Raw genomic sequence first — 15,929 nt, 5'->3', positions numbered from 1 at the left:
CTGCGAGCCCAGGACTGGTGGTTTGTATAACAGGGAGGACCTGGTCCCCTGGAGCACCCCTTTAGGGGAACCTCTCCTCTGAACGTTATTTGTTACCCTGCAGCGAGCACCACCGCTGTGCTGCTGCTCTGACTTACCAGGCAAAGCGTGTTGACTTGTGAGGGACTCCATCACCCAGCAGTCCTCCATCACCCAGCAGTCCTCCATCACCCAGCAGTCCTCCATCACCCAGCAGTCCTCCTTCACCCAGAAGACCATCAAGACCAAGTAGACTTCCATTGCTCAAGAGACCTCCGTTTCCAAGCAGCCCTGTGCCAAGCAGACCTTTCTCTCCAAGAAGGCTTTTATTGCCAAGGAGGCCATTGCCAAGGAGACCATTGCCGAGGAGACCATTGCCGAGGAGACCATTGCCAAGGCCTTCCCCACCAAGGATGCCTGTGCCGAGCAGACCACTGCTTCCAGGTTGTCCTCCTGCAACAATCAGATGTCCATTACTGTTCTGGTTTTCATTGCCAAGAAGCCCTCCTCTCCCCAGTGCACCCATGCCAAGCCGACCTTCCTCACCTAGGAGGCCTGTGCCAAGGACCCCAGATCTGCTGGATTCATTTTCTGCAGCAAGGGGACCACTGCTTTCTTCTCCACTTGGACTTCCTCTGCCAAGGAGGCCAGTACCAAGTAGCCCACCTTCACCAAGAAGGCCTGTGCCAAGCAATCCACCTTTTCTGCTGATGAGACCCTCACTGCCGAGAAGACCGGTACCAAGCAGACCTGCACCAAGGAAGTCCCAGTTACTAATCAGACTTTTACTGTTGGAAAGATTTCATTGACAAGAAAGGTTGGTTCAGCTACATTAGGTTGACCTGCAAATGAGGTTTCGTGGGACCTCTGAGCATCCTTGCTCAAAGTTGGGTACCCCATGGAGCCGAGCCTGCCAGAAGGCAGGTCCCTGATGAGCAGAGGGATGCTCCACGAGCCCGACATGGCACAGGACACACCAGGACCAAGGTGGGTACAGCTGCTGGTGCTACGACACTCCCCGAGAAACATGGAAAACCTCCGAGCTCACCGTCTTTGGGTTGCACTGGGCTCCGCCCAAGGACACTGCCCAGGTTGAGGAGGCCCTGGGAGGGGGGCAGGAAGCTCCCAAGGAGGACGAGACACCAGAAACACAGCATCTCTGGTCCCAGCACCTGCGGAGAGACCCACATCAGCCCAAGCACCAGCCCCACTGTGCGGGAATTGGCAGCCTGGGCACCGGTCCAGCTCTCCATCCTTCATGTGCACTGCCCCAGGGTACCCCTGGACATGCAGCCCCCAGGCACTGTCCCCCAGCCCCAAGGGACCAGCCGGGACCCACAGCACCCTTTTCCCACCCAGGAAGGTCAAAATGCTTCTGGTTATCAGGGAGCAACTGGAGCACGGCAACGTGTTCCTCCCGAGTCATTGGTGTCTCCATGCCCGGCTGGGCTACCCCGCTGCAGAGCTGGGTGCCTGACATTGCAGGGAAGCTTGGAGGGAGAAAATGCCATTTTAAAGAGAGCAAGAGCAATGGCGATGAGGCAGGAGGACCTTGTACCGAGCGAGACAGATGGCTTCCAACCACTCCGAAATGGCCCTGAAAGAAGAACACGCAAAGGGGCACAGCCGGATAAAAAATGGTGTGTGTCAAAGTCGTGTCCTTCTCCCCGTTATGAAGAACACCTTGCGTTATTAAAGCTCGAAGCGCAGCCAAAATCAGACTCACTTTTCTGTGGGCAGATTGTTTGTTTTTCTCATCTTGCTCCATTCAGGCTATGAAGAGAGTCCACTTTCCCTGTATTTGATCTGCCTCTGGTCAAAAGAAAGTGGCTTCAAGGACATCATGTTTCCGCATGAGCTGGACTTCTTGGGGTTGCAACCGACATTGTGGAGTGTTTGTTTATGCACAAAAAGGTGTTTGCAAAGAAATGAAAAAAGGCACCTGCTGAAGCACTGCCGTGGGCCCAGCTTAAGGGAGCACGCGCCTGCACAGCCCGCGTCCTGGGCCGGGCGCCCCGGCTTGTCTCTTCTGAGAAAAACAACGTACGGGCTGCAGATTTGAGGTTCAGCACTGAGAAACGACGTTATTTAGGTCAGGCTGAACAACTTTATCTGTTCTAGATACTTTAAAAAAAAATCCCTCTATGACAGTTCTTGGCACAATTAAATTAGACTTTAATTCACTAGGCTGTCTTTTACATTTTCCCTTTGATCAGCATGTAATGATGCACAGCTCCTGTAGCTGTGATTATTGAACAGGAGAGAAAGATAGAGGCTTGAGCAGCTCCCATTGAAAATCGTGTCAAATAAAATCAGTGGGATTTGTTGGAGGGTCTCTGCAAGACGTGCGCAGCATTGCAAAAGGGTGCCAAAATGGTTTTCAGGTCTTTTAGAAGAGCTCTTAGAGAGGGTACGTGACAAAGTAGACAACTGTCTCTGCAGTCATTAACGCTATCTATCGGGTTGGTACCTCCTTGGTCACACGCGTTTAAGTGAGCTGAACATCTTGTAGATGCCAAACGCATGGCTTTGCTTATTTTATACCAGCTGAGATGAGATATGATAAGCTGAAAATCGTTCTGAATTCTGGTCACCAAGATCATAAAAAATATCCTATTCATTTCTGCTAGCTTAGTCATTATAACAAACCTAACAACAACAAAAATAAATGTGGAATTTGACAAGCAAGAGCTCTACTAGCTTTAAAAATTAATTTTCATAAATTATTAAATGCTGCTACAGAAATCAAAGGAAAACATCATTAAAATTCCTGCTTTTAAAGCCGAGTTACACTTTGCTGTAGGTCGTCTAATGGGACCGGGAGCTCTGTGGCCACGGTGCCTTAACGCCACTTACCTGGAGCCCTTTGATGTCGCGGCGCAGCTGCCCACGGCCTTGCAGCGGCGGCCGGCGGGAGCAGCTCTTATATACCCGCGCTGCAGGAACAGGGGAAGTCCAGGGAAAGATGAAGCAGGAATAGTTCCTCGTCGTTGGCTGTGAAGTGTGAACCCTGCACCAGCATGACCCTGAATGCTCACGTAGCAGCGTCGGACCGCGGCCAGCAGCACCCAGCAAGCCCGGTGGCTTGGCCCCTTCCCCTCGGGCTGGGTGCGGTGCCCTGCCTGGCCAGGGCACGCTGCCACCCCGCTCCCCGGGGCTCGTCCCCTCCAGCCCGGGTGGCAGCGCACGCCTGGGAGGAGGGACCAGCAGGGCAGCCCCCCGCAGCCTCTGGGTGCTGGGGCAGGGGCTCACGGCCCCAGGGAGGGGATGCTCTGGATGAGGTCCCATCCAGCCCAGCACCATGCAGCTCCTTGCACATGGCCCAGCGTGGCTGGCCATGGCTGTGGTAGGGACATGGGCTGTGGCATGGGTGGCTGCTGCTGCTCACATCTACTCGGTGTCTCTCGCTTTGCTCTCCCAGAGCGGCCCAGAGCGGAGCAGGAGGGTGCTGGCACCCGACAGCCCCTGGCTGCAAATCCTCCCCGCACACCCGGCCCCGCTGGAAGCCCCAGACCCCGCCACGACGGCAGTCACCAGAACCGTGTGTGCCGCAGGTGCCCGGCGGCTCCGGTGCAGATGGTGCTGTGCTTTGCAGACAGCAGCGGGTACCAGCTCGCAGCTACGGCAGCAGCGGCGTCCAGCCCGGGGCAGCCCTTGCTGCCAAGGCAGAGAGGTGGAAGTCTGTGATCCCTCCCTCGCCTCCCTCTCCTCTCTGCATCTCCGAATTTCCATGGGCCACGCAGACCCCAGGCCATCCCCTGAGCATCGCGGTTCCTATGAGAGAGCCTCGGAGCAGCCAGGGCGAAGGGGGATGCCACGGGGGGCTGGGGATGCTCCCGGGCCTCTGGCTGAGCAGAGGGTCCCAGGGACAGTTTGGGGCAGCGCCTCTCCAGGGGATGCTCCGTCACATTCGGCAGGGCACAAGGGTCTGAGGACAGTGAGAGGAGAGCAATTACCTCCCAACGAGGTAATTATGCACAGAAACAGCACAAGGCTGATTAAAGAAAAATTATCACAAACTGAAGAGTGTGTGGGTTTATGGCATACCAGCTGCACCGTGAAAACTGCCTGTCACCCTGAGGGACACAGGAGCTGGCTTGTGCCTCCCAGAAAGTTCTTGGCAGTTTAAAGGAGGCTTGAGAGACAACAAATAAAAGAAAATGGGCAAATAAATACAGAGGAGAAGGGAAAAGGAGCATGAAAGATGACAGAAAAACCTGAGTCTGAGGTTCCAGGTGGTTTTCAGGGCAGATCTGGACTGGACAGGGGCAGGACAGTCTCAAAGGCAGCAATGTTACAGGCGTCCCAGCTATTCCCTTTCACCCCAGGAGCAATCGATGGCTTTAGAGCCTTAAATTAGCAAAACCTTCATTGCTTCAACAGGCACCTGAACCGCAGGGAAGAGCCCATGCATAAATAAACTGTGTGGTTCACGTGGAGTTCACAGGCATCGATGGGTGAATTACCCCGGCCATGCGGCACGACCGCTCATGGGCCAGGGGAGCTCGTTGGGCTCCCCACGTGCGCCCGGGACAAAGCCCCGGTAAAGCCCGGGCAGGTGATGGTGTGAGGGGTCCTCAGGATAAACAAGAGACCCCACAGCTTTGGGTCCAGGCCCTGAAGAGAGGCTGACATCTCTGGGTTTGCCAGCAGACCGCTCTCTGCCCACCCTGAGCTGCCCGGGTGGGCACAGCCAGGGCTGGGCAAGTGGGCAGGGGGCTGCAGCCCTCCCACCCACCGCAGCCGGAGTGTGTCCTGAGCCCCTGGGGTTCGCCAGAGCCAGCCACCCCCGCAGGCTCGAGCACCCACTGCGGCTGCAGAGAGGGCTGCACTTTATTAAACCCAAGCATGAGGATGCAAAATACACCCATGTCCTTCCCAGTATCCACAAAAGAGTCCAAAACACAACGTTTGGAGGCAAAAACCACCTGTGTTCCTTCTGTTCCAAGCCATGTAGGCAGGATGCAACACTGGCAAGGAAAAGACCAAGCTGCTGCTTTGCTGTGTTAGGTACAAAGAGAAATGTGGTGGAGCATCGTTCGGGCAGGCTGGGCTCCAGTCCCTCAGGAGGCGGACGGGGAAAACCGGGGGGTCCCTTCCCAGCCCGCGTCCCCGGCTCACGCTGACAGCACGATGAGGTCCTGGTGAAGCAAAGGGGTCACCTTCCCTCTCCGAGCATCCTCTGCACAAGTGACGGGCGCTGCCTTTGCTCCGGAGCGGAGCTGAGGTGCTGGCAGGGGAACCTCGGGGCACGGCCTGGGCACTTACTTCGATGATGTCGACGTCCGCGCTGGTGAAGTCGATGTTCAGCAGCCTGGGGAGGGGAAGCCCCGCTCCCAGCACGCCTGTGGGTCACAAGCCAGCCCAGCTCAGTGCTGCGGGATGGGGGGTCGCTGCCAAGCTTCTGCCCGGGGCTTGGTCCCCAGCTCCATCCTCCCTGCATGCAAAGCCCTCCCTCCGCGAGTGCAAGGCTCTCCAGAAAGGCTTTGTGTCATACTACACCTGCATAAATTCAGCGTCTAGGGTACGGCCTAGCACAAACGAATACGTGAACAAGGTATAAGAGCTTCCTTACTGTTCAGTGCAGGCAAGAAGGCAACATCAAAAATCTGGCCAACGAGCATCTCCAGGGACGAGACCTGCAACGGGGAGAGGGGTCGCTTGGTGCCACTGCTGGTCCCGGTCCCGTGGTCAGCCCAGCTCGCCCTGTCCTCGGGCACGTGGGGATGCTCCGCTCACACCAGCTAAACCCAGCCTGAAGCCTTGGTGCTCCAGCTCCACACCCACCTAACGCAAGCTCCCAGTTTCACAGAAGTTGGACTTTAAGCATTCTATGGTCAATTTTTAGTCCCAAAATAATGCCATTCCACAGGGCCCTTCCCACTGGCATTAAAGCTGCCTGCAGTAACTACCCCTGGAAACCAAACGTGCTCTGTCTGCAGGTATCCTGCGACAGGAGAGCCCAGGATTCCTCCCAACTCTTGCCGTTGTCCCTGATGAGGCACAGGGACGAGCCTCCCCAGGCACATCCCGAGGGGACGTCGTGGGCATGTGCGGGACGTCCCTGAGGACCCAAAACCTCTCCCTCTCAGTGAGGATTTTTTCTGAAAATTGCTCATGGATCATCCATAAAAAAAAATCCATCTCCAGAGGTGAAAGAAAGGTGCTATTAAAAATACGACACAACCATTAGACCATAATTGGCCCTTATTTCTCCCGAGGCAATATCTATCAGCACTCCGCTTTCTGCAATGGATTTTGAGTGTTGCTGAGGCTGCTCGTGTTCTTACATCAAAACCACCGATGGACGAAGACACCAAGGAGAGATCAGCCCTGCAGGAGGAAGCAGAGGTGAGTAAAATCGGAGCAGTTCCTCTGACAACCCAGTCCTGTCAATGCCCTCATCGTCACGCAGCCCAGGAGGTCCCACATCCATGGCCACCCTGGCCACCCCCCAGATGAAGACCAGTGTCCTACTTCTCCAGGCTGACGCCCATCTTCAGTTTGTTGTCCTTGACCGAAAACCGGGCCAGCAAAGAGGTGTCCTGCGGTCAAACAGAGAGGTCAGGGCAGGGGTGGCTCCTCCAGCCCTTGCCCAAGCCCAAGCCTGCGGCCCAGCCGTGTCACGCCGGGTGCAGGTCCCATCTACCGGCACCCCTGCACCCACTGCGCGGGGAGGGGGAACCGCGGGAGGAATGTCTGCCTGGGTTGCTCCTTCATACATACAATATTGAGAAGGCAGAGAGACCTCTGGACATCATCTGGGTGGATCACCACCACCTCTGCGGTAGCCGTGAGCTGGATCACACCTTTATTTTTCTTTAAGGTCACCACAGGTGCTTCAGGGACTGCAATTTTCAGCAGCAATTCACATGACTTGGGGTACACCTCGAAAACCTGTTAACATCCAAAGGTGGAAAGTTTCTGCTGGCAGGAGCACAGAGAGTGCTGAGACTGGACCAGGCAGAGCAAACGAGTAACCAGGAGCCAGAGGGCAGGCTGCCTGCTCCGGCAGCATTTGCACAGTGCTGCTCCCGGGGGCAGATCTGGTCCTGAATTGCTCCAGTCCAACAAGTTTGCATCTCAGCTGGCTGAAGTGAAGCCAAGCTAGCTGTGTGCTCAGCCCATGGACGCCCTGGGTCTCGCTGAGAGCATCTCATCCCGGTCGGAGCCCCACAGACAGCCCCGCATCCAGGCGGACGGGGCAGCTGCGAGGCTTCCCCCGAGAGGGATGCAGAGGACAGGGTGACAAACTGGGCTCTGGCCTGCCGTGGCTTCCAGTTTTGGACCTAAGTCAGAGCTCGTGCAAGTCCATGGGACACCGGAGATGATGCCTCTGAGGAGGATGAGACAGGGACACCTCCCCTGCCCGGGACACTGCTGCTCTGACCGGGTTACCTGCAGTGCAAGGGGGAACCAGGACTCACCGCAGGCACCAGGGCTCCAAGGGTCGATGTTGTTAGCGGCGGGAGCTCAGGAAACTGTGACAGAGAAGAGAGAAACGCTGCATGCCCGTGTGGCGGTTTTCAGCAGAATCTGCCTCCACCGCAACGTGCCTGAGGGCGTCAGGCGCACGGCCTCTCACTCGCTTTTTTCATCTAAGATGGCAGAGACCCTGATAAATGGCACGGAGGTGCTAAGGCATTGCACGGTGGGACCAGTCTGCGTGGCTGCCAACCCTGAGTCCTTCCAAACCCGGAGCTAGGCAGTGCTCCCCGCTCACCGTGCCGGTGGAGATGTCCAGGTCCAGGGCACCCTCCTCCTGCAGGGCCGACAGCACCGAGCGGAGGAAGTTCACAGAGAGGCCCAGCTGGGAGGAGCTGGTGTCCGCCATCGGTGGCAGGGGTGGCACGGGGACCCGTGGCGGTGTGGGGACAGCTTCTGGCTTTCCCAGCGGGTAGTCCACCAGGCCTCCTGCCATCCGCCCGACGACAGTCTGGAGTTACAGGGGAAGGAAGCACAGGCCAAAATGTTTGCAATATTTGCCTTTACGGATCACTTCATGTTCCTTCGGTGTGAAATTGCTGCACACACGACCACGCCAAGTCAGGCCCTGTGACACGTCCTTCTCCAGAGGTTCATGAAATGCAAACCCTGCTGCGCTCTCCCATGACAGCGGCAGCAGCAAGAGCAGGGCACCGAGCTGGGACCTCCCCCAGCTTTTCACAGCCACCTCGGAGCCCGCTGCTCGGGCGCAGGTGGCCCCAGGGACAGCCCGAGGAGCCCTTCTCAAACCCGAGTGAAATAGCACACCCCCTGTACGTGGATGGAAGGAGAAGATGCAGGACTTACGTTCAAGTCCACCTCGAGGAACTGTCCGGTTACCAGGGGAAGGCTGGACACGGTGTACTGGATACCGCCCAGCAAACCCAGGGGCACCAGTGCTGGGGGGAGAGGAAGGGACTCAGCGATTCCCCGCTGGGCTCGGGTGCCAGGACCCTCCCCTGCCCAGCAGCTCTTTTTTTCCAGAAGAGCCCTGGCTCGCAGGTGGGCTCAGGAGAGCCGCTTGGCTCCGGCCCCCAGTGCTCTGTGCTCAGCGGTAACGCCGCAGGAGACATTTCCCTAACCAGCAGTGCGTGCCACTGCTGCAGTGGAGGGGACAGCTCACAGCTCACCCCATTGATGCCACCCTTATGCACCCAGGGGTCCTTCTGTCCGTGATTAGAGACAGAGAAAGGGGAGACGTGGGGAGGGGACAGCATCCCTGCGGGCACGCTGGGGCACTGCTCCCTGGCTGCTGCCCGGGGGTGGCAGGGAGCTGCCGGGGGTCACCGCTCCCTGCGCAGGGCAGAGCTGGGGTCCGTGGTGCGGAGCAGGGGGGTGCTTTTCCTGCCTGGGGTGCAGCAGGGGGGATAGTGTCACAGTCCTCGCGTGGCCAGAGCGGAGGTGACACGAGGGGGAAGGCAGGGAAAGGCGTGGGACCCACCAAGTACTCACAGTTCACAAGACCCAGCTTGTCATTGACGAGTCCCAGGGCGATGTCGACCACCGGGCAGAGCTGCAAGAGTCGGGGAGGGATGGTGAGTAGCCTGCGTTCAGAGCCGGACAAGGACACGCAGCCCAGCCCCGCTCTGCCGCGCTTTCCCTGGGAAGGGGAGCACCAGGCGTGCGGGATGGCAGTCCCCGCTGCTGACTCCACGGTGCTGCTGAGGCTGCACCGGCTCTGGATCTGGCCCTGGGCCCTTCATCAGAGAAGCGGGGTTAGGACTGGGTCCCAGGAGCCCATGTGGGATGGCTGGAGAGACCCTGGGGCTTTCAGGAGGGAGGAGAGATGCAATTAGCCCACGACACGGTCCAGAGCATCGTCAGAAACTCCCAGGCACTTGGGCAGACCTGCGCTGGGCTTGCTGACCTGGCATTTGGAAGGAGGGAGCAGCTCCTCCCAAGCAGATGGAGACATGGCACCGTCGCCTGCTAATCCCAAAGCACCGGGCGGGCGGGTGGATGCAGCAGCCCTGGGACAGCGGCCGTGCTCCCGCTCTGGGACAGGAGCGATGCCGCAGGGAGCTGCACTGCAGCCTTTCGGACTCATTGCTCCTTTCCAGGGTGGAGGTTTTTTCCAACTTACCACATTAGGAAGAAGTCTGTTCAGGACACTTGCCAATAAATTATCCACAATCGGGAGCAGGCTGTGGAAAAATAAAGGAGCACCATGAAAAAAAAAACTACTGCAAAGTAAATGGGTCTTGTTAAACAATTCCCTGTGAACAGTGTGGAGCGCAGACCTCCCGGAGCAAGGCAAATGCAGCAGCAAAGTGCATCGTGTATGCTTGGATTTTGCATGAGATAAGTGTAATTTGCATCCCAAAATAGCCAGTGGGAAATTATTGCTGCCTTTTATCTAGTAGTGTATAGTCTCCTTAAATGAGCAGAAGCAACCTCAGCCCGCGTGGTTTCTATGATTTACATACCACGTGCTTACGTCTTAGAAGCTCCCATGCGATGTCAGTTAAAACGGCCCGTGAATGCGGCACTTGGGACAGAAATGTCCCCCCAGGACCGCTGCGGGGTCGTGCAGCCCTCTGGCACAACACGTCCATTTGCCGCGACTGGGCAAGGGGCACACGGGGACCACCACCACCAGCAGCCCTTTGCTCAGCCCCGTGACGTGGCCGGTGAGCGACTGTCACCTGCCGGGACGGCGGCTGCCGGTGTCGCAGTTGCCTGTGGGACTCGGACGCGCAATGGGAAATGCCCTCGAGCATTCGTTGTTCTGTGGGCACGGGCTGGGGGCCGGCAAAGCCCGGTGGCGAGGTGGCTCACGCCGGCAGAGGACACCTCCATCACTCACCCTCTCAGGAGTCTGACTTTAATGCCACCAAGGAGGGTATCACATCTTTCTGTCACCAGTTTGGGGCAGCCCGTGCCGTCCATGGTTAGCCTGACCCTTGATGTGATGTTCACTTCCACTGCGATGTCGAGCAAGCCCAGGAGGCTGTGCAAGGGGAAGGGAGCGACCTTCAGCGGAGCAGCCTCTTCCCGGTGAACGGGAGCAGTGTCCCCCCGCCGGGGACACCCCTCGTGGTGGTGCCTCCACCGGGCCCGGGGGCACGGCTGGCACTGCCACCAGCAGCACCAGCACCAGCCCGACCTACCTCTTGGCATTGAGGGCCACCCGGGTGTAGAGGTTGAGGTGGACGCCGATGCCAGGCAGGAGCTGCAGGGACACCCTGGGGAGCGTCAGCTCCACGATCCTCAGCCTGCGGGGACAGCGAGGGGAACACCAGGAGTGATGGCTCTGAGCCCAACACCCCGCCATCAGGGCTCTGCCGCTCACACAGAGCCACTGCTCAAGGGCTGGGCGAGTCAGAGGCCATTTAGACCAGAAATGGCAAAAGACACCAAGTTTTCTCAGTTATTTTCCTGTTCTAGCTATTTTCCAGTTTTATCAGAAGCTTTCTTCTAGTTGCCTTATTATTGCTTGTGCTTGTGCTTCTGCTTGGTGCTGGGCTTCAACTAAGAGTTAAAATGGGACGGTTGCAAACAAGCGAGCATTGGTTTGGCAGCGGTGGCACTGGCTCTGCAGGGCCAATGTATAGTTCAGTGCACCCTCTATGGGCAAGCGCCTTTCAACTACTGTCTCCTTTAACTTTCCTTGTGTAGCTCAAGAGGCTCTTTTGCAGCCAGCAATGCAAACCTGGTGGGACTTCCAGGCAACGTTTATCTCAAAGCATCAGCTCCAAACCAGATCTGAGCCTCTACTGAAGCACCACCATTGCTGCCCCTGTACGGCTCTGAGGTTGCCCCCCTGCAAGGAGCCCGGACGGTGCTGTCCTTACCCGGTGAGCCCCTGGGCCGTGCTGAGCAAGCCGCCTTCCCCGAGGACGCCGAGCAGGCCGCCGCCTCCCAGCAGCCCTCCATTGCCCAGAAGTCCTCCTCTGCCAAGAAGGCCACCGGGGCCACCGAGGATCCCTGCCGTGCCAAGGAGATCTCCGTCACCGAGCAGATCTCCTTGTCCCAGTGCTCCTCCAGCAACTCCCGTGGGGATGCCACCCCTGGGGACATCACCACCAGCTGCTGGCCAGCCTCTGGGAGGGTTTCTGGAGCCCCCCTCATAAGCACCTCCACCACCTCCTCCACCCAGCAAGCCACCGCCAGCATCACCCCCTCCACCAAGCAGACCACCAGTCAGCCCCCCCAGCAGCCCTCCACCACCGCCACCCAGCAAACCACCAGGAATACCACCAAGCAGACCACCGCCACTGCCACCACCACCAAGGAGACCTCCTCCGAGGCCTCCCAACAGATCTTCACTTCCATCTGTGCCGGGACGTCCACTCCCGAGCGGCACCTCTCCGAGGACACCTTGGAGGGCATTGCCTTGCCTGAACGAGCCTGTAAGAGCTGGAAACATCGCCCGCCATCAGCCTGCGAGGCAGAGCTGCATCCCTGGCCCCCGCTGCAGCCTTTGAGCAGCGACTGGCAGGCAGCTGCCGGCCCCCTGCCCACACCGTTACTCATTGTGCTCCTCAAGCACGGGCTGCCGAGGGGTTTGTGCTCTTCATGACCATCGCTGCCTATCCCAGTCTCTAACTGTCCGCTGTCAGTTTTTCCCATGTATGATGCAACAGCAAAAGGGCTCCAGGACAGGAGGCACCACGTTGAGAGCTGCGTAAAGAACCTCGGGGGAATTTGCCTGCAGCCGCACCAGTAAGACAGCAAATGGTGTGGAACAGTCACAGGGCGAGCACTGATAAAGCCTAAATGTGAGATAACTGAGGTGCGGCTCACGCCTCCTGAGAGGTGCAGGTCCCAGGCGGAGCAATCCCCGACACCGGCAATGTCTCTGCTTTTAGAGCCTGGCCGGTTGAAATTTTAATTACAAAAAAATGACTCCATGTTCAGTTTGGAGGGGGAGGTTTGCACGCAAGCCTCATGCTCTTCCCCTTCCATGTGCAATTACCGTCCCCTCCCCGGCTGATCGGGCGTGCTGGTACCACGGCGGCAACCCCCAAGGACCACCATCGGTTCCCATTTCCCAGAGTCCCGCTAAGAGGAGGCAGAGGGACTCACCATCGCTTAAAACACCTTTACTGAGCCGGAGGACGGCATCTTTTGGCTCACTTAGTGATGGGGTCAGCAGGGCATATAAGAGGGCGATGCCCAGCGCCGGTGCCATGGTGACTTCTGCTCGGCTGGGAGCGCTGTGGGTGCCGGCGGGACCTGGGGAAGGACAAGGGGAGAAGAGCGGGAATAGGCTGGGCGACCCCCTGGAGATGAAGGGGAGTCAGATATTTTGAGCTGGGTGAAAATTTTTCAGTGAATAGAAGACGTGGGCTTTAGGAGGACCCAAACGGTTCACGAGAGAGCCACGTTCAGCAGACAGGTCTGGACACACACAAAAGGGGCGAAGAGGGAGGGCGTCCGCGCGCTCATCTGCAGGGACGGTTTCGAGCACAACCCCAGCACCTGTTTGCTTGTTCCCGTTGATGGGCACCCCGGGCGACCTGCGCCTTGCCGCCCCGGTCGCCGTGACGTCATTTCAGACTTGCAGTATGAAATCGTTACTCATAACCTATAGACTACACTGAGCTCCCCTCGCTAATAACCGCCCTGTCAGGAGGCACGCAAATCCATGCTGCAATTATACAAGCAACTCACATTTGGAATAAAGCCTTTCTTTTTAAAATGGCATGTTTTAACCTTATAACAATAAAGATGATAATAACAACCTTAAGAGCATATTGCAACACAAAAAATCCCTAACTTCTGTGTCACATGATTGTGGTTTTCTTCAGAGAAGGGTTTTCATTTTACTATAGCAACCTCCTTTTCTGATTTTTTCAGGCTAGTCACTAAATATAAACTAAAATTACTTACTTGCATTTCTACCATTATTGGTATTTTTCCCATGTTTTTTCCTTGCTCACCAGAGAATACTGCGAGGCCCGCAGGTGAAATGGTGGCTCTGTCCTCCCAAGCTTACGACACCCTGTACCGCCATTTTGACCATATTTACCTGGTCTTATCCCGAATTTCAAAGCCTGGCTTTGGTCTTCAGTGCTCAGCTCTTGGTCAAGGGGAGACCTTACGGCTGTCCAGAGGCACCTCTGCTTTAACGTGTAGGAACAGCGGGTCCTTATATAGCGAAGCTGATGTGGAAAAAAGTGGAAAGATACCTGAATTGCAAAAGCTGGATGAGTGGATTGAGTGTATAAAGCAGAATTTGTGGTTTTAATATATTCCAGTATAAATAAAGACTTGTAAAACAGGGAACAACATTGAGCAACAGGTTACTGGATGCCCAGTTATCAGCCAGGGCTGTTAACCAAGAGCCCAGCGCTAACGCCAAGGTGAAGGAGCCCGAGCCTCTGCGGGCTGCAGCACATGAAGCTGCCGCTGATCCCGAAAGAGCCCCGCTGATCCCGAAAGAGCCGTGCTGGAAAATCAGCTTATTCCAGACAAATCCCTGCTAACACTTGCACTCAGGCAGTCACACACAAATTACTGTGTCAGGGTAATTTTTCAAGTTTCAAGGCTCCAGAAAAGCACCACGAGATTTTTATCTCCTTTAACGTTCAGCCCAAGAAGCGGTTCCTGAGGACCATCCCACCCAAGAAGCGGTTCCTGAGGACCATCCCACCCAAGAAGCGGTTCCTGAGGACCATCCCACCCAAGAAGAGGTTCCCGAGGACCATCCCACCCAAGAAGAGGTTCCCGAGGACCATCCCACCCAAGAAGCGGTTCCTGAGGACCATCCCACCCATCCCCGCAGCTGCCAGCCACTTCCCGGCAGCGGGTATTTCCAAAGCCTCAGAAAAGCCCCTGTGCGGTGGGACATGCGATCCACACCTCAGCTCCAGACCATAAGGGCGCTTTTGTCCTGGCGTCCTCAACACTTAATACCTTTGTGAGATAAAAAGCGCTGCTAACAACCCAGTGCACCTTACACAACAGGGGGATAATACGCTCCTAAACAAAGCGGTAGGGAGGTGTAAGCTCAGTTTATCTGTGCCTGGCTCCGTACACAGCCTTGCACCGCAGGCGCTGCTGGGCTCCATGTGGGACGTGCGGCAAACGAGCCCCCGGCAAGGAGCTGCTCCCCTCGCAGCGGCTGCCATGAAGTCTTCAAATGAGTGGGAAATACCAGCAAGCCCTTTGCTAAATTTGCGCCGTCGTTGCATTGCGAGCACCTCCTCTGCACCCGTCAGCCTGGCGCGAGCAGCCCCAGCGCTGCTGCAGCCGGGCAGGGGATGGGCTGCAGCAGGGCACCCATGTGCACCAAACCCCAGCTCCCGTGTGAGGCTGAGCTTCGAAAACGCTTTCTGTAAGGCATCGGCTCGTTCCCTGTAGGTACAGCCTCCTCTTCGAGCTGCACTGCCTGTCCGCGGGCCGCACGGCGTAGGGGCATGGCCAGAAACCCGTGTCAAATAAACATTTAGAGAGGGAAATACTGAGGCAGTGAAAGGTTTTATTGAAAGAGCAATATGAGAGCAACCTTAATGCCTAAAGAAGAGCTCTGCTTCCCAACGATGGATGTTAAAACTGGCCACAGAAAACCCTCCCTACCATCCACCAGCCGAGCAGCTTCCCCTACACCAATGCCAGGCTATGCCAGGACCGGCCGACCAGAGACGGTCGCCAGTCCCCTTCGGGCCACGGCGATACCACAGGGCAGTGCTCAAGGGAAAATGAAAACGGAGAGAGCAGAGATGAGCAGGGCTCTGGGGCTCGTGGCACGTTGCCTGCCTCAGATGGCGAGCAGGGTTGAGGATCCTCCTGAGCAGGACCCTTTTAGAGAGGTCTGGTCGGGAGAGTTGTCTGCCTGGAAGAAGCAGCACAAAAACTATTCAGTTTTCTCATTCAGACCTTTGCCAGCTTTTCCCATATCCCAGGTGAGGTTTTCCTGTGGGTCCGTGAAGGCAGAGGGACCTCCTGGAAACCGGGAGCAGCCCACGGGAGATGGGCTGGCCGGGGTGGCGTGGGGCTCATCCCCTGGCTCCCCGGGAAAGCAGGGCTGCGGGAAGTGTGATCCTTACGTCGGTGATGTCAACCCTGGCGTTCCTGAGGCTGCTGTTGAGAACGTTGGGCAGAGGGACCGACACGCGCAAGGCATCTGCAAAAGCCAAGTGAAAGCATCTCGTCACGGGGGGAAACCCCGAATGCAGGCAGCGAGGGAAGGGGGAGAGCCCCAAATCCAGCTGAGTTTGAGAGCAGAGGGGACCCAGGCCCCGGCCGTACCATTAATGGCAGGTACATATGCAGTCTCAAGGACTTGCTTGATCCACCCTGCAAGCGGGGAGACCTGCAGGGAAAGACGATGTGTGTTGGTATCAGAAGAGAGCAGCGGTTATTGGGATGAAAACGGCGATGTCAGGGTTAACAATTAGGCTCTGTCACTGCAGGATGCTCAGAGCTACGAAAGACAAAGGCTGAAGTTTCCTTCAGTGAAACTCTTGCAGGACTGAGGG

At 57.0% G+C, this 15,929-nt stretch overlaps 1 protein-coding gene across 1 annotated transcript; it reads right to left on the bottom strand.

Moving 5' to 3' along the window:
- Positions 1 to 282: 282 nt before the first annotated feature.
- LOC309596944 (BPI fold-containing family B member 4-like) lies at positions 283 to 11,872 on the bottom strand (the record flags this gene model as incomplete). Its single annotated transcript, XM_082325709.1, has 16 exons — positions 283 to 471; positions 673 to 740; positions 1,067 to 1,190; positions 5,287 to 5,363; positions 5,594 to 5,657; positions 6,309 to 6,351; positions 6,496 to 6,563; positions 6,745 to 6,915; positions 7,446 to 7,499; positions 7,742 to 7,954; positions 8,311 to 8,402; positions 8,956 to 9,016; positions 9,587 to 9,647; positions 10,310 to 10,453; positions 10,614 to 10,718; positions 11,298 to 11,872. 16 exons carry the CDS (start codon positions 11,870 to 11,872, stop codon positions 283 to 285), a joined length of 2,109 nt encoding a protein of 702 aa, XP_082181835.1.
- Between the last annotated feature and the right edge of the window lie 4,057 nt (positions 11,873 to 15,929).

This window comes from Platalea leucorodia (assembly GCF_965183815.1).
Source record: "Platalea leucorodia genome assembly, chromosome: 13".
NCBI classification, from domain to species: Eukaryota; Metazoa; Chordata; class Aves; order Pelecaniformes; family Threskiornithidae; genus Platalea; species Platalea leucorodia.
The sequence above is the reverse complement of the archived record's forward strand: the minus strand, read 5'-3'. Positions and strand labels throughout refer to the sequence as shown.